This window comes from Pimephales promelas, chromosome 17, assembly GCF_988280905.1.
Source record: "Pimephales promelas chromosome 17, fPimPro1.hap1.1, whole genome shotgun sequence".
In the NCBI taxonomy this organism is placed as follows: Eukaryota; Metazoa; Chordata; class Actinopteri; order Cypriniformes; family Leuciscidae; genus Pimephales; species Pimephales promelas.
Window position 1 is genome coordinate 2863702 of NC_142785.1, and position 19187 is coordinate 2882888.

General features: G+C 37.8%; 1 protein-coding gene across 1 annotated transcript in view; it reads left to right on the plus strand.

Moving 5' to 3' along the window:
* The first annotated feature begins 2258 nt into the window (after nt 1-2258).
* The window catches only part of arhgap22b (Rho GTPase activating protein 22b), a 36894-nt gene continuing 19965 nt past the window's right edge, over nt 2259-19187 (plus strand). The window contains exons 1-3 of the mRNA XM_039655294.2: nt 2259-2538; nt 11555-11754; nt 18153-18240. Coding sequence (XP_039511228.2) covers nt 2496-2538; nt 11555-11754; nt 18153-18240 — 331 coding nt within the window. The 5' untranslated portion in view covers nt 2259-2495. The remainder of the gene's footprint in view (nt 2539-11554; nt 11755-18152; nt 18241-19187) is intronic.

Here is a 19187-nt window from a genome sequence, read left to right on the forward strand (position 1 = left end):
ATCGGTCGATCCCTAGTGCAAAGTATGAATTGTGTTATTTTAAATAAATAAATAAATAAAAAATTAAATATGTTAAATGAATGAAATGGACACTAAATAGCATAAATTATTATTATAAAACATTGTACACTAATCTACACTACTGTATTTTAATGTTCCTGTGGGACAATGTCAGAGACACCTATTAACCTATTAAATATATATTAAATATTATTCCCACACTGGTAATGGAGTACTTGAAAATCACTTAAATTGTATAATCTCTTAAAATGTAAAACAAATATGGAGTATGACGCATACTAAATGAGAAAATATACGGTTTTATTCGCAAACATTAGATGGTCACCGTTAAAACATTAATTTACCTTTTCTTATGTTAGTTCTTATAAGATATATAAAAATATGACTTAAAAGTATATTTCACCACCCAAAAAAAATAAAAAAGTAATTATTTACTCATTTTCCAAACATATAAAACAAATTAAAAATTGACGTCAGTTTAATGGTGTATATGTTTTGCAGCAAATTAAGATATGTATGTATGTGTGTGTGTGTGTGTGTGTGTGTGTGTGTGTGTGTGTGTGTGTGTGTGTGTGTGTGTGTTTGTGTGTGTGTATATATATACACACACACACATATTACTTTATTATCATTATCATATATATATATATATATATGAAGAGTTTGGTTCCAAAACGCTATAAATCCATTTTGATGAATTTGAGTAAAACTGTGTTTTCTTTAGCAAGAAAATGGGAAGATGAAAACCACTATTTTCGGTTTCAAATTTTCACATAGCATTTGTAGGTTATAATAACAATAAAAAATGAAATCCAGGTTTTGATTTCCAAAGATTTATTATAAAAAAAGATCGTTTTTCCCCCAAAATGCAATAAATCCAATAATTTATTTTTTTTCAAAATGCAATTAATCAAAAAAAATTTTATACACATTGAATTTCTTGTGCATACTATAAATCCATTGCTTTAATATAACAATATTCGGTAACACTTTAAGGGTTCATGTCATGAATTATCATGAATTCATGAATAAATGAATTATGCATTAATTCATATTAATATCATCAGGAACTATCAACGTTTTTTTTTGACAGTTCAATGTTTTTCATTCATGACTTCATGGATGAACAAAACCTTAATTAAAACATTAACTAAGACGAGCACATCATCATGAATTATGATTTATTAAGCATGATCTAACGTTATGCATATCGCTGTTGTCAACCTTGGGATGTCGCCGCTGAACTTTTTTGACGGCGATCAGCTGTAAACTGGCTTGGTCCTGCTCGGTTTTCATTGACTTTGAATAAAACAACTGAAAGTTTTCCAAAAGATCCTCTGGGGGTCAGTGTGTCAGCGTGACAGAAGTTTGATGCTGTCGTGTGAGAACAAGCAACAGCCGGCATTTCCTCCTCTCGAGTCCATCTTCTTCCTCACGTAAATGATTCGATTTCGATGTCACGTTTACCCATGCAGAATGCCTTACCCTCCGCAGGTTCACCAATGCTGTCAAAATTATTCATTTTTTTGTTTGTTTGTTGATCGAAAGGACAAAATAGAGAAAACCTAGGAAGCCGGGTTAGTTAAAGCGCTGCCGTTACTGTTTACATTGCGTGGAATGGTGCGTTGTGATTGGTTTAGCGGATATGTGGCATTTTGCAGAAAAGGGAGACTGGCGTTTGTCGCGGTTTGGAAAGAAAGGGAGAAAACATTACATAATAACACGGCGGATATCCCATTTTACGTAAAATTAAACATTGTTTTGTATCTGGTCGGTATTGAAAAGTCCGATTTTTGCAGTAACTCATTTTTTTTTTAAATGGCGTTTATCGCGTTTTGGAACCAAACTCTTCATATATTATATGTAATAAAAGTTCATATGTGTGTACTGTATGTATGTATGTTTGTATATATATATAAGAGATTGGTGCCTAAACATGCAATTCGCAAATAACTTGAGTATTATTTTACCAGTTGACTAATTTCTTGCAAGATAAGTGCTGGACTAGTCCAATAGTGCACATCCCTAATGGAGATGTGTGCACACACACACATGAAAGAGGCTTGCAGGGTGCGATTCCCCAGAGATGGAGGGAGCGCGAGCACACATGAAGGCCGCCAATTAGAAGGCGAGTGGCTTTGGGCAGCCTGCTGTAATCATACACACACACACACACACACACACTGACTGGTCAATGTAGAGGAGCGCATGATGAATAATGCAACGCTTGGTGGGTGTGGACCAGCGTGCGTGTGTGCGTCTGCGAGTAAGAACCGGAGAGTGAGCATGTGCACGCGTCAGTGTGTGTGTGAGGAATCCCTCCCCCAGCCCCCAACCAGCCGGTGCCTGCAACATGAGGTCAGCGAGCTAGCGGGGAAGAGCGGAGAGAGCGAGGAGGAGAGGAAGAGGGAGAATGTACAGAGAGAAGATCTGAGGAAGAGGAATATGCAGAGCAGAGGAAGAGGAGCCCATCGATGGCAGCCATGCTGAGTCCAAAGATCAGACAGACCAGGAGAGGTACAGTACGCTGCATTTGTATTTCATCATCCGTCACCTCTCAGGGGCCGCGACACACACACACACACACACACTGTACGTGCTTCGATCTCACAGCATCTCTGCTTCAGCTGCTCTCACCATATTGGCTGGATCTGCTCCTGATACTTTAACTGTGGAATTTAGTAACTGATCAAACAATCAAAAAAATTATATATATACATTTTTACATATTGATCACTTTTTTGGGATAAATATATGGGATTACATTTCAAAATGTGTTGCTTTCTCAACAGAGATGCCTGTTTCTCATTAAAATGTATATGATCATCATCAAAATAATTCTGTTCAATAAACTATACATTTTATATAGAGAGATGCATGCTTCAGCAAATTACAAAATGTAAAAAAAAATTCCAATAAATATTTGATTGTGAACGTAAGATAAATAGCGTAAGTAGATGATTTGTGACATATATATTGCCTTTATAGGCTAATAAAACTGCCAATATTTTGACATATTTTGATATTTTGTAATTATTGGCATTGGCTGATAACCATGTAGCTTTTTATTTGTAATAAAAATGTATTTTCAGAGTATGTGTAAATTGATGAGATTTGCCTTGCCATAATAAATACCCACATCGATCGACGACTATGGCTGTCCAACCTATGATCACCATCAAAAATTTAATTTAAAACAACTTGCAAGATAAAAAAATATATATATATTTAAAATGCACTCAAGAAACCCCACAATAAATAGAGCCCGTCGCTTGGCTCTCGTTGTGCTGTGGCTGACCACGACCATCCAGCGAAGCATATTACACCTCAACAGATGAACATCAAGCCACACATTCCACTATCATCCGCAACACACTGTGCAGCTTCTGCACACACACACACACACACACACGCCCACAGCGGCTGATCATCATTCATCAGCAGCCTATGGCACAGTCTTGGGTGAGATGTGAAATACAGGCAGGGGAAGATGTGAAGCACAAGGCTTCATTCATCATGCATCAACTTGATGGATGACGTTGTGTTAATAAGCAAAGCTCAATGCGTAGAGAAGCTGAGTGATTTACCCTTTTATGTATCCTCGAACCTGCTTATAGCTCCCTGCCCATCCCCCATCATGCCTTCTGCTACAGTACCTGCTGAACATCACGGCGTCTGCGGGGAGGAGATGTTAAAGCACCAAACATGAATTTATTTACACGGCACTCTGGAACGCTTTCCTCTGATTGGTCAATCATCGTATGGATTTGACCGTCAAGCTGTAAAACTGAATGCTGTCCCAACCAATTTCCAAAAAGATGATGTTAATGTTCCACTTTCTTATTAAAATTTATATTTCCATTAAAGTAGCTGTATGCAAGATTGTGGCCAAAACTGGTACTGCAATCACTTTCAAATTTAGGGTGTGTCCCCCTTCCCCCTTGACTCGAGGTTGCCAGATGTTCAGGAACGTAGGCTGCTACAGAAGCTTCTAATGGCGAGTGACGAATCCTACACTGTGAGTTTTATTCTGTTAAAGCTACACTGTGTGATTTTTATCCCCATCTAGTGGTGAAAAGGTATATGACCATCCAGTGAATATTAGTTTCTCTTCCTCTCAATTCTGATTTTGTTTTAACTCCTACGGAGGCCAATGTAGTCCAAGATTAACATGGCTTCCAGTTCGACCTCGTCCATGAGTGTTAACCGAAATGTAAAAGCGAAAGGCGAAGCTTGAATTAACGGGTATGTCCCTCTTTGGCTAATGTACTTTCAAGATGGTGGGGCAACATGGCGACCGACATTAGAACCCCTTACCCGTATGTATTTTCAATGGTATATTATACACTCACGAGAATACTTTATTACTTGAACGAAGTAAATATACATTAATGAGCACAAATGTTTTTGAAAGAACTGAGTGTTTTTAGCTAAGAATAATCTAAAAGAGTTACACAGTGTAGCTTTAATTATTAACTTCGGACTTTGTAACAAGGTATTTCGTATTCATATCGAGTTTTTGGGGGTTTCGCAACGTTAGAATTTTTTTATCCGATTCCGACACGTTTGTGTCTGCAATTGTGGTAACTAGAGAAGAGCTGGCAACCCGAATGCCGCAACACTACTGACTCCGTGATTGGTAGATCGGTGGAGGCTGGAGCATCAGACCAAAACACAACATGACAACATGAACATCAGTCGAGGGCTGCAACTGCACTTTTTAAATGACAATATCCTGGCCAGACCACTGTTGTCAGTATTTGAAATGAACATAATTTCTTAATGTCTAGTGATATATCAGGGAAAATTTATGATTAAAGGAGAACTCCGGCGCAAAATGAACCTTTGGTCTAATTACACATTGTTGCCTAGTCAACCGTTATCTGAGATTTGTTTTCATTATTGCCGAATGTAAATAGTTTAATCTCTAAAAACAGTTTAGCCTATAATGCTAGTATAATTCTAGTATATAAGGCACAGAGTAATGACAAATAAAAATTAGAGCCCGACCGATAAAGGATTTTGAAGGCCGATACCGATACAAATATTTTTGGGTTTTAAAATCCAATATTCCGACATATCGGCCGATATTTTATTTATTTATTTGAAACTGGACATGATAGTCACAAATTTTGTCGCTTATTTGAGTTGAGAGAACTGATGGGGATGTTCTTTTAATTGCTATTCAAGCAATGTATGTCTCGTGACCAACTCAACGAGTGTTGCCAACAGGGACGGTGTAGAGTGCCCTCTGGTGGACAAACTATACAACTCCAACACTCATGACATGTTCAAGCGTGTTTCGTCCGTTTTTATTTTATTTTTTTTAAAATTAATTTATCGGCCATTATAACTGCCGATACCGATAGTTTGGAAAATGCCTAATATCGGCCGATAATACCGGTCTGCCGATATATCGGTCTGGCTCTAATAAAAATCGCTTGTTATCACCACTAACAAGGCTCAAAATAGCCCCACAGTAACACGGTAGCATATTAAGGGTCCCTACATTCAAACCGAAGCATTGAGAACTTTGTCAGTGTCCATACAGTTTAATAAAAAGATATTTTATAAACACAGTCAACTTCGTGAATACAGGAAGAAGCCATCTTTGAAAAATAGTCAATACCAGTTGATCTACGAACACCGATCCAAGTATTTCTTTCATCCAGTCTGAAATACCACTGATGGCCCCCACACACACACACAGCTAATGCGAATTCTCCGGCCCCTCGTCAATATCAGGACCTCGTCAGTATTTCTTTCACCCTTTTATTGATGGACAGTGTTACATCGTGTGAGAGATTATTTGCTCCAAGTGAGATTGTTAGTGTGAAATTGAACACAGTATATATGCCAGTGTTGTTTTCCATAAAAAAAAACATTTGCACAAAGCAAGCCGATCCACTTTTCCATGTTGATAAGGGCATTAAAAGAATGGGACAAAAAGAAATCAAGACACATTTATAAAAGATCAAATATGTGAGATTAATCGCGAGTTAATTAACCAAGTATTTTAATCGTTTGACAGCACTAATTGCTATACAAAAGCAAAACGGCAGTGGGTGACATGGCGGTGGCCAAGTAATGCAATCACCGGTAACACCGATTACCACAGCAAGCCTAACAATTACTTGGCCATTTTCGCAAAAAAAAAAAAATTATTGCATCAGGGTCTTGCATTACCCTGAAGGGGTTTGTTTTGCAATTACGACCAGCTGACTGTACATTATACTTTCTTTATTTCCCGAAGGACTTATATGCAAATGCTTTAATCCAAAGCCATTTGCATTTACATTGCAAGGTATATATTTTATCAGTTTATCATGCATTTCCTGGGAATGGACCCTATTGTTGAAGTTACTTGCTCGATGTTGGAATGCAATATGCTGTTACAGTCACATAAAGTAGCCTTTTAAGATATGAATGTAATCAAAAATCTGTGCATTTTTAATATCTAAACATATATAATTAGATATCTATATAATTATATACAGGCTATTTCAAGACATAATTTTCTTTTATATAATAATATAAGAGCCAATGTTTTAGAAAAGAACATATAATACAATATAATATCAGCCCTGTTTTGTCTTAAATGAAGCTGCCATTACATTTAGGGGTTCATGGGGTTGAACAGTTTGCTCTAGTTTGTGTCTTGTAGTTACTAATCTTAATCTGAGGTGCAGTTTATTCTAAGGGTGCCAAATTTAAATGCCACAATAGTGGCACCAGTGCCACTGTCATCATGCACAACTTGAAAACATTCTTTCCAGTATATTTTAATTGCAACTTTAGAGGCAAGTATTCTCCGAGTTGATCCCCTCCGAGCCAAAACAGGCAGTTTTGGTGACCACATCCTAGAAACGCCCCTGACAAAGTGGGAAGGTATGAATCATTGTGTAGAGAGATTTGCACACTGGTTTCATTTGACTTCGGCACTGAAATGCTTAATCCTTTCAAAAACTAATTGGCACAAAACATTTGAGCGCAGTGAAAACGTTTCAGCCGTGAGGTCAAATTTACAGCTGTTAGGGAAGGTTTTAAAAAACATTGAATGTTTGTATTTCTGCTGAACACATCAAAGCCGTAAGGTTCAATTTCTCCATAACATTAACAGAAAATAAAATTAATACTCGTACAAGCGAATATCACACTAGTGTTCACCTGTGATAGAATAAAATGCTAATTTAGCATTATGTTCAACTTGAACTACAAATGATCATCACACCAAGTCATAATCAAAATTTAGTGAGTGAATAATGTTAAATACTGAAAGTTGAGAAGTTCAGGGTTAGAGCTGCAGAAAATGAAGCATGCAACTCTCACACAGGAGAACAAGACTAACCACATACACAACTGCAAAAAACAGCTGTTTTCCAACTTTATGGCCCTGTTGACACTTGGTATTAAAGGGATAGTTCACTTTGAAATTAATTTTTGATATGTTTTATCTTACCTCAAGGGCATCCAAGATGTAGGTGTCGTTGTTTCCGCAGTAGTTTCAATTTTTAGGTCAAACCGTTCTTGTCTTTCAGTCATATAATGCAGGTCTATGGTCACCACCTCAAAGAGCATGCACAGAGAAGTCCAAATTAAACGTGATTTAATGACTCGTAAATGTAAGTACACATTGATGGCCTAAGACACGAAACGAGCGGTCTGTGTGAGAAAACGAACAGTATTTATATCGTTTTACCTCTTGTAATCAGAGTCACGTCCAAGTGATCTGAAGGCACGGGTGCTTCGTTCTGGTTTATTTCGTCCTTCAGATCAAATCTGGAAAAAAAAAACATATATTTACCTACTAATAGACCATCCCCTCGAAGAAATCAGGACAGAAATGGTTAAAAGTGGACAAAAGAGACAATAGGTGCAAACAGGAATGTGTCTCCCTTGTCTACTTGAACCAAAATGCATCTTAATGCCAGAGATGGCCAACTAACTAAAATTGAGTATAATGGTAACTAAATGTTGGCAGTTCGGGATTTTAAACATGTTCTGGCTATATAATAACCATATGGAGAAAGCCCCCTGTTCTGCCAATGCAGACCCTTCCTCTTCCTCTGGCCTCTATTAGACCGAGCATCGCTACTGAACCCCCCACACCCAGAGACACAGCTAATATAATCAAGAAGCCGGCAGCGCTGGTCAGGAGGAGACATTATGGAAAAAAGCCATTGGAGACAGACCCAGCAGCCATCACACATTTGTTTCACTAAGATCCTGACTCCGTAGTAAACACTTCATTCTAGTGGACATGAACATTGTTTTTGTTAATACCAACAGAAGAAAAATTAAGGCAAAGAGTAAAGAGAAAGGTTGTAAATCCAAAAACATTTGGTCTTTTCCTTACACATACAGGAAGAGTGATATGAGAGTAAAAAAAGTTCAGGATAATGGTACATTATACAATTCAGAGTCATTATACAAAAAAAAAAAAAAAAGAGTTGAGAATGCTGTGACCAATAAGAATCAAGAATTCGAGAGAACCGCGTAATAAGAGTGCAACGGTGCCTGCCCACTTTTTTTAGCGACGTTGGTTCGGGAGGTTTTTTAAAAAGTCATTTTTAAAACGTTATGAGCCAAGAACCGAACAAACCAGATATAACAATATTACAAACTTTGGTTTAAAGCTGTGACCAATCAGACGCAAGTATCTCATATTTTAGCGCTGTTGATTCTGAAAGTGGGAAAGCTACTGTGCAGCTCACAGTACGTCTGTCTTTAAAGGGATACTCCACTGTTTTTTCATATTAAACTATGTTATTCCTTTAACTAAGACGAGTTGATACATACCTCTCTCGTCTTGAGTGTGTGCACTCAATCGCTTCTGTGGGTTGTGTGTGTGTGTAATACAGGCAGGATTGAACGGATACTGCGTAATTGCGGCATAAAAAAAAAAGTTTGTTCTTGCGTTGCCGCGGTGGGCAATTGATGAAACCGGTGTTGCGACTGAACACGTAACACCGGTCACACCGACTATCGTAGCAAGCCTGGAGCTCAACATTCATGTGCGAGGTCGCATATTGAGAGAATAATTACGTCCTGTCCTGTGTCCTGAATGTTCCAGAACAAGTTTTCAAGTTTTTGCACTTCAGTTAATGTGTAGAAGATAATGTTTACAGAATTAAATGTGACATTTAATTAAAGTGAGTTTTAGCAGCCTTATTTTCCTCATTTGTTTGTAATGTCTTTGAATAATATGGGGAACATGAATCGCAATACTTGCTTGTATCGCAGTATATCGAGAATCGCAATAATATTGAATCGTTGTCCAAATATCGCAAAACTATATAATCGTCACATTTTTGCCAATTCCCACCCCTAGGGCTAGTTAAGTGCTATCAAAGTGTCTCGCACACCAGGGGTGCGTTTCCCGTACAACGACGTAGTTCGCTGATTCACCACCATAGTAAAGATGCATCGTTGGAAAAATCAACTAGCTAGTCACGACTGTTTCCCGAAACCCACTGTCGCAACGATCGTTCAACCACGTTGGTTTCGCACGTGGTGGAGTAATAACTACTTTTAATGAAACTGTTTGAGATCCAATTAACGCTAGATTTGTTTTATATAAATTACAGACATGTCATCTGAGGACTATTTCTAATTGTTCTCAGTTATTTTGTTTTATTACCAGACTCAATATTTGGCTCGTTCTTACATAGTAGAGCACGTTCGCACATGCGCACTCTTCAAACACGTTAGTTCAAATCTTTTGACAAACTAAAAGACATAAATCTTTAAATCTCGTTAAAAAAAAAATTGCTTATTTTGCTCAAGATAAGGATTTATTACATCCAAATGTCATGCGATATAGAAACGATGCCTCTAACCACAGGTCGAGAGCTGTCGTTCAAACCACACAACTTTGCGATGCTGTTTGCGAATGTTCGTTGGAACGATGGTTTCAGGAAACACGACTCGTTAAACTACACAGATAACGACGGAACTTGCGACCATAGTTGGCTAACGATGCTTTCGGGAAATGCACCTCAGATCGATTGAGTATGCATCAACTCGTCTTAATTAAGAGAATAATATAATGAAATATGAAAAAACGGTGGAGTATCCCTTTAAAGGTTTATTTTTATCATTCAAAATGGATTTCCCTATGAAGAAAACGAATGGGACTTCTACTTTTCGAACCCGACTGCTGCACGCTAGCCTATATGCATGAATTCGAGACACTCACCATTGGATTGGGAGTGAAAAATAGCATAAAAAAGTCACACATGCATTGATTTCGACACTACAACCCAAAGGCTTAAGATGATTTGTGCAGGACTGACTGTAATAAATAATCCATGGTGACATAAATTGCTCATAAAGCCTCGAGCACCACCGTGTGTGTGTGTGTGGCCTCTGTCAGAGCAGCCACATTTTAAAATCGGTCAAAATCTGTTCCCAAAATATTTTATATATTCAATTCCATTACCGAATAGTTAATCCTCCAATAATCTTAGTTTGACTACAAAATAGTGTTGTCATCTCTATATTATGTGAAATGGCAAACTGCAGAGGTTTCTATATCAAGTGCGCCTCTGACTAAATTACACTCTGGAGATCCTATTAGAGGATGAGAACTCACTCCCTTCGGTCATGAGAAAACAAGCACCTGATACAAGAGAACCCCAGATACATTTACCAGAGGGCAACCGGTACAGACAAAAGAGGATGATGGTTTGTATTCTGCTGCAGGAGATGAAGCTGAACACAAAGCAAACAAAGAACAGCCAATATAAACTAAAATATATAAATAAATTAAGAGCTGCACGATTCTGGATAAATTGAGAATCACGTCTTTTTTTCTCAAGATCACGATTCTCTCAATTCTGAATAAACAACTAAAGAAAATAACATGTAATTTACTTGAGGTTCTAACAGGTTTAATGGCTGCAATCTATTTCAAAATGTTTAATTAATTTGAATTATTTTTTTTTAATTAGTGTGAATACACGATTCAATGACTTACTTATCACGACTTCACTTGTTTGAACCAGAGTTTTTGAACGAATCTCTTGAATGAATGATTCCTGGCCTACTGGTGTAACAATGTAGTCAATATAATCATTAAAGAGCCCCTATCATAGCATTTGAAATGTTCCTATTTTTTTTTCATAAATAATTATTTAGCATCATTCACTGAATATTTAGTATCGTTCACTGCCACGTTTCACCTCATCCTTGCTACATGTTTTTGGTGAAGCTTTCTTCCGTTCATGAAACACAAAGAGGACTTTTAAAGAAACGTACTGATCACTTTTTCCATGCATGTGTGCCATGAAAGGAGACTGACGCTGTCAAACTTCAAAAAAGACACAAAAGCACAATCAAATTCTCATAAAAAATGGTTGGTATGACTCATGTAGTCTTCTGAAGCCATATAACAGACTACAATTCCCCTTTTGTGTTCCACACAAGAACAACGTGAGTAAATGATGACCATGTTCCCCTCTGCCTCTGTGTTTGTCATCCTTAAATCATGGAAGTCTAGATAGATCTTATTGACTGTGCTCTTCACCAATAGCCAGGTCCAAGAGCATGGTGATGGGAGAGGCATCACGTGGCTCATGTCGGCCCACCTCGCCAAGTCTCCAAGAGGGGGTGCTAAAGGCTGGCTGGCTGAAGAAACAGAGGAGCATCATGAAGAACTGGCAGCTGCGCTGGTTTGTGCTTCGTGCTGACCATCTCTACTTCTATAAGGATGAGGAGGAAACTAAACCACAGGTATGTCCAGCTTTAGAGATTTACTCTATGCAGAAACAAAATTAATTTGGGCTTAACTACTGCCACATTTGCACCACTGCACTATGGAGAGATGGTTTTCCAATGGCTGCTACAGTCCATGTAAAGTCCTGTACTGAATTAGACACTAGAGCCAGACCGATATATCGGCCGATATTAGGCATTTTCCAAACTATCGGTATCGGCAGTTATAATGGCCGATAAATGTATATTTTAAAAATAAAATAAAAACGCACGAAACACGCTTGAACCATGTCATGAGTGTTGGAGTTGTATAGTTTGTCCACCAGAGGGCACTCTACACTGTCCCTGTTGGCAACACTCGTTGAGTTGGTCACGAGACACATTGCTTGAATAGCAATTAAAAGATCATCCCCATCAGTTCTCTTAACTCAAATAAACATGACAAAATTTGTGACTATCATGTCCAGTTTTGCTGCTGTTAAATAAGCCGTGAGTGAAGCGGAATTAGCTAGTAATATTAGTTGACTGAATGTCCTTTTATTTTTTGACAATGTGACTGAAGTATTTCTTTAATAGCACGTGACGGTTATAGCAATGAGACGTATCATCTCTCCTTGGCCTGTTATATTGAAAATGTACAATGTACAATTTGCAGAATGACTTTATCCATTGTTAAATTATGGCTCATCATAGACTAGCTAACCACAAAGCTAGCTAATGCCAATATCATCAGCCTGTTCTGTTGTGACAATAAATGAAACAAGTTTCTTTTTAAAATGCATTATCATATTATTTTAGTTAAAACTCATAAATAACTACAAATAACTAATGTTAGGGAAATCTGTTAATGTTTTGTTGTGTGTTTCTGAAAAAAAAATATATATATATATATATATATATATCGGCCGATATATCGGAATATCGGATTTCAAAACCCCAAAATATTTGTATCGGTATCGGCCTTCAAAATCCGTTATCGGTCGGGCTCTATTAGACACACCCATTCGATTAGACACGCCTCTTTCCAAAACTCTACCATACAAAGATGCTACTGAGACCACTGTAATCAAAGACTGAGTCATCTCAGAGTTGACTAAAGTAACAGCAAAAACATACAACTGTCTACTTTATTACGGAGCTGAAGATTGTGCTAAACACACTTCACTTGTCACATAGCTGCACAAAGGCCTGATGAAACTCAAAGTTTTCTGATTGGATTGCACTTGCACTTTGAAACCAGTTTGTAAAAGTTTGACTTTTCACCCTGATTTCCTGGTCCCCTTGGCATGCTAAAACGTATATATGAAGGGGAATGCAATGCACTTCAGAGATGTTATACTCAAAATAAATTCTAGGCCCGCCAAATTATTGTAATTTCGCCAATTCATAATGTATTTTCCCCCCACTTTCAATTGTTTTCCTTCAGTTAGATTTTTGAATGAAAGCGCATTTGCCAAACATATTGGTAGCAGTATACATTTTTGTTTTTGTCAAATAAATATCTCATAACGGCCATTTGTTTTGAAATCAGAAATTTGATTTGATTCCGTAAAAAGATCCAGCTCATAAGATTGCTGAATAAATGTATATCTTGCATGCAGTCAGTGTACTGCAAGTTGCATCCTATTAAGCGTCTGTCTATTAACATATGTAAACGTTCATGTAGATTCACAAGCGGTGTTGTGATGCTGCTGAGAAACCTCTCAGAGTATTGTAATTGATCTCAGTGCAAAGAATACACAATCGAGAATCCTTAACAGAACTGAATATCGTTACACAAACACAAATACAAAAATAATTATCTCAGGGAAACTGAAAATTGTCACAAACCGGCTCTTGTTAGACATGCCATCAACAATATATGGCAACAGAAAAAAATGTCAATAGGTGTAACACAACAAACTGAACTGCTTTGAACACTGACTACACACACTTTTTTCACTTTTTTGACCTTAAAATAATGTTCAGTGGTTAATCAAGTCGTAACAGGGTGAAAGGCACTTCTGGATTTGATTTGAATCCCTATATCTGCTATTACCGCGCTATGCAAGATTGCAAGATCGGATCGTGTTTCTGTAGTTCAAATGAGACTTAAGAAAATTAGACATTTGACTTGCTTTGCGTCAAGCGTTTCGATAGTCATATTTGTTTTCTGCGACAGTAAGCTACGGTTAATAGGGTTAAATTATTACCGAATTATTTATAAATTATATACATCATGCTTTCGTGAAATCATGCAACCTATTCTACCTTGTCGGTGGACATAGTTTATTCCAAATTATTATTATGCTAGATAAACAGCGATAGGTCAAATTGCGTTAGGTCAAATTATTTACGACAGTGCTGGATAATTACGCTCCCAACCTGTAGGGCGACTGCAGAGGAAAAGTTATTTAAAGGTTCAGTATGTAAGAATGACAACTAGTGGTTGAAATAGGTACTGCAGTCCAAACTCATAATATTGGAGATTGTCGTTTCACACGCCTCTCGCTCCTCAGGCTGGGCGGCGCTCACACGGGTTGCCAGTTTGAGCCTGGAAACACTCATTTCAAAGTAAAATAACTGGCTTTAGAAGTGTTTTTATGTGAACTTAGCATGTGTCCTCAATACATGCAAACATATTGTATTTTTATGCTTCAGTAGAGTGAAAAAGTTGCATTAAAAGAAATGTTCTAGACTGCACTAAAGCATCATGTGACAAAGAGCTATTGAACAGTGAGTGTGAGCTCTTCCATTTATGCCAAGTTGTTTTACATTGCCACCACAATATAAGCTTGCAAATTGCTTTTAACAGGTTTATGACCATTTATATTAAGCAATCAATACCATCCAGCCGCGTCAGTAAGACTGAGGTGTGTGATGAGCAACTAAACCTCACAGGAGACTGTCAATACTCATCCAAGCACCATTAATCTGAGCCCATGCTGTGCTGGCCAGGATGTGTGTGAAAATGTCAATCCCACCCCACTTTTCCTGCCTTTAATCAATGGGATTCAAAGTGGAAGGGCTGTGTAGGGAAATCTCATAGCAAATAAACACACTGAGATAAAAGGAGTTCATCACACACATCTTTTTTTTTTCTAATGGTTGTTCACAAAGAACATTTTGCATTCCCAAACATTTCTCCACAAGACAAAACTTAAGAATTTGAATTCCTGAAATTGCCTTAAATCGCCATAGTCAAAACATCTTTGAGCGTCCAATAAAAGGAAAATGTCTTGAATATTGCCAAATACATTTAGCTAAAAGCACTGGGGAGATTCTGACCCCAAATACATAGGCGTCATTTACGGGGGGGACGGGTGGGACATGTCCCCAACACTTTTTGCCAGGGTCGATTTTGTCCCCACCACTTTTGAAACATCTCACGGCACAGATGTACCAATACAAATAAAACATCTCCAGTTAACAGCATTCGTTTCATTTGTTTGTTTAATAACAGGCGATCCAGCACTGAAATGTGTTGTCTTCTCTCGGAAACGCGCTTCAATCCGTTGCGGAGATTCGTTCCAGTGAAATCACAAATCAAAATACACACAAACGTGTCCCTGTTTCTCATGGGTTCTGATCCGCTCTCGTATATTTTTTATCCCTCATCAAAACATATACAACCACTGATAAACATTATATCAATTCAACCTAGGGGTGGGCGATATGGAAAAAATATCATATCACGATTTTTTTAGGAAAATCACGATCACGATTTTTTATCACGATTCTTTTTCAAGTTGGTTTTAATATTTTGCAAGTGGCTGTTCATTACAGCCAAACTAATGTCCCTATGTTAAAAACAAAGCCTTAGGTAACAAAAGAAAAAAGAAAGGCATACATTTAGGCCAGTGGCGAAGATAAAAATCTTTGTCATTATTTTCTTTGTTATTAAAAAAATAAGACAAGATAAACATTACACAAATTAATATTCAAATTAAATAAATAATGCTTTATTTTTCAGATGCACTAGGTGTATTTAGCAGTAGCATTGAAGAAAGTAATTAAATTAAACAAATATGAAATTAAAACACTACAGAGACTTCACTGAATAAATTGATTCTTATTAAAGCTACTATTAAAGTTCTCAGTCAGTGAGTGATTTTCTCCTTGTGTTTTTTTTTTCTTTTACTAACGAGATAGTTCCCTCAAAAATGAAAATGGTCTTAATTTACTCTCTCAAGATGTTTTAAACCCGAATAAGTTTCTTTCTTCTGTTGAAAATAAAAGTTATTTTGAATAATGTGGGTAACCGAACAGTTGCTGGTCCCCCTATAGTTTTTTATAGGTTCTCTCCTGGAAGTTAATGGGGACCAGCAACTGTTTGGTTACCCACATAAAAAAAAAATTGTTCTTTTGTGTTCAGCACAAGAAAGAAATTAATACAGGTTTGGAACAACACTAGAGTGAGTAAATAATGACAGATTATTATTTTTATTTTTTTTGGTGAACTATCCCTTTAAGGACGTGCGGCACTACTATTTATTCCCGTCCCTTTTAGACCAGCACGCGACGCGTTTAATATAGACGCATATTACACCAGATATTCTCTCAAATGTTTGCTTTCACTTTAGACATAGCCTGTTTATGTAAACATTGTGTGTATTTAACAGTATTAGCATAATAAGACTCGAAAGATAACTTAGTCCAGTATTCAGGCGCTGTTTGACAGGCTTCTTCTAGTGCCTGTGATTGTCGTGGGTAATTTATGCGGTCAGGAAAGCGCACGTTAGAACTACACATCAGCGCGTGAATTAAATGTTTAACCGGCAAGGCTTATGCAACTAATGAACTTTTGTGAATTTCAGTGTCCCGTACCTGTTCATTAACGTGTGATGTGTAGGCTGCGTCGCGTTGTACAGTTGAGACGGGGCGCCAGAACTGAACTGATAGAATGCACTGTAACACGATACTACGATATTTCTTCAAAAGCAGATCGTGGAGACATTTTAATCGTCCACGATTAAAAATCGTCATATCGCACACCCCAATTCAACCACTGATAAACATTATTGGTTTTGATGGAGGGGGAAAAAAACTATTGAGAATGAGGAGTCACGTGCCGATTTGGGCGGGGTCTGAGCCGGTCGGCCATGATGGTAGGAGACGCTATCGGTTACCAGGGGCAATGCCTTTAGAACCCATAGACAAGACTAAACATTCCAGAGCTCTTTAATTTTCGCGCATTTATTATTTTGGCAGGACAGAGACGGATCTAAGAATACGAGAAAAAAAGGAAGAGAGTAAAGCGATGCTAAAAGATAAGGCGAAAGAAAAGGGACCTTACAGGAACAAACTGTAAGTGCAAAACAGCTGTATTTGGAGAAGCACCAACAAGATATTTGTTCTTTTGCACTAATAACAGTATTATTATTTTATTATTATTATACTTATGTTGTACATGAAACGTATGTTGTCCAAATAGCCTATATGTTTCAGTTCTCAATAAATATTGTTAAGCCATATCAAGTTGTTTCAAACATTTATTTCAATGAAATAAAAAAGTAATGAACAAGGCACTCAAACAACATTTTTGCATATGTTCGTTAAGGCACAGCAAACAGTGAAAATCGTATACTAAAGGCATCAGCAAACCCAGCAATCCGGCGTCTCCTCGTCAGACTCTCCCTGCTGTGTCCATTTCGGTAACCCCAAAAACTTAATTCCCTTGTTCCTATGTTTTCCATATGTATCGTGTGAGTTACTGGAGGAGTTTTTAACGCAGCAGTTACTTCCAGACATGGTAAAACAGTGCGGTATTGCGAGAAACTCCTCTACTACCAAGCTAAAAACACACGTAATCAATACTGTTTTGCCGTGGGAATCCTGCCAACATGGCGGAAAGGGGAGGTAAAATGACGTGTAAAATGACGTCAACTCCTCATTCTCAATACGAGTGCGGATTAGATCCTAGAACCTCCCGAGTCCCGACACGCTAGGCAAAAATTCTACCTCTGGACCATCACTGTACATATGCAATGAAGAGCGTATATACTCACTCACTATACTCGGACATTGTGCTCATTTTTATTTGTGTACATCGGGAAGCTACAGGACATCGTCTTTCAAAACATGACCTACTCGAAATAGAAAAAAAGAATGAATGCGTCATTGTACCCAGCACTTTTGAAAATGCCCTTCCGAATACGTTTCTGTCCCCAGCACATTTCAAACCAAACTGACACCCATGCCCAAATATACATGCAATTAGTTGCCCCGGTGAATAATCTCTAGAATCCGTTCAGTTTATAGTTCATCTAATTGAAGGAGGCATTCAGAAAACGTGTTCTCAAAATCCCTGGTTACACATTTCCAGATGAATACTTCATGCTTATTAAAGAATTACATTCAAGAGCGCATGGTAATTACGTTTGACTGATTTTTAAGTGCTTAGGTGACATATTTGTTGAAACTATGCATCTGTGCAGGGATGCATCTCACTGAAGGGCAGCCAAGTGAATGAGCTGACAGCCAACCCAGAAGAACCTGGACGACACCTTTTTGAGATCATGCCAGGTGAGAAGCTCTTCAAATCATCGCTGCCCTATTCTGAAACCAGCATAATAACAGTCAATATGGTTTCTGAGTGAAATCTAATGGGCCTTCCAGAATATTCTGATTGCAGAGGGGTCATTTGGGGTCAACTTGATTTACTGATGCTGAATGTCTGTTTGTTTTATTTATGACAGTAAACAACACATCAGTGTGACACCCATCAGAGCTCTTGAAGACATGCAATTGGGGTTGCAGTGATTACAGTGTTTTTTTAACAATATAGGAAGGAAAACAGAATAATTAATTACAGCTGTGCCGTAAACTACATGCCTATCAATCGGCTATAACTGCAGCAAACCTCCAGTGTTTACAAGATATAAATTCTCTTTAAATCCTTAAGATGATGCCTGATTAGGGTTGGGTATCGTTTGAATTTGAACGATTCTGATTCCGATTCCGATTCTTTGTTTCGATTCCGGTTCCTAACGATTCTCGATTCCGATTCTTTTAAGAGGCAGGGTCAAAAAAGTTTAGCTAATCTTGCTAACCAACGGCCTTTCTGAAGGAAATACTCCTTCTGTAAAAATACTCCTTTTGTCACAAATTTTGCATTTTGCCGAGATTTCGTTATTTTTAAAAAAGTGAAGCCACACTTTGGATCGCCGACGTAAGCTACTCATGTTCGACTCGCGTGGTTATGCCAACACTTCCGGTAGACGCTTCTTCGTTGGTGTTGTTCAGCGGTTTCTTCTTCCGCTCGGCGGACTGTGAATATCGAAACTAGGAATCGAAATTTTAACTTTTGAACGATTCCGGGAAAAACGAAAAGTTAGTCCCGGTTCCAATCGATACTCGATTCTCGATACCCAACCCTATGCCTGATGTGATGTGTATCCCACTTTCTCTCTCTTGCACATGCTAATCACATAAAAAAGGGATATTATATCTCTGAAAATGCATCCCTGGGT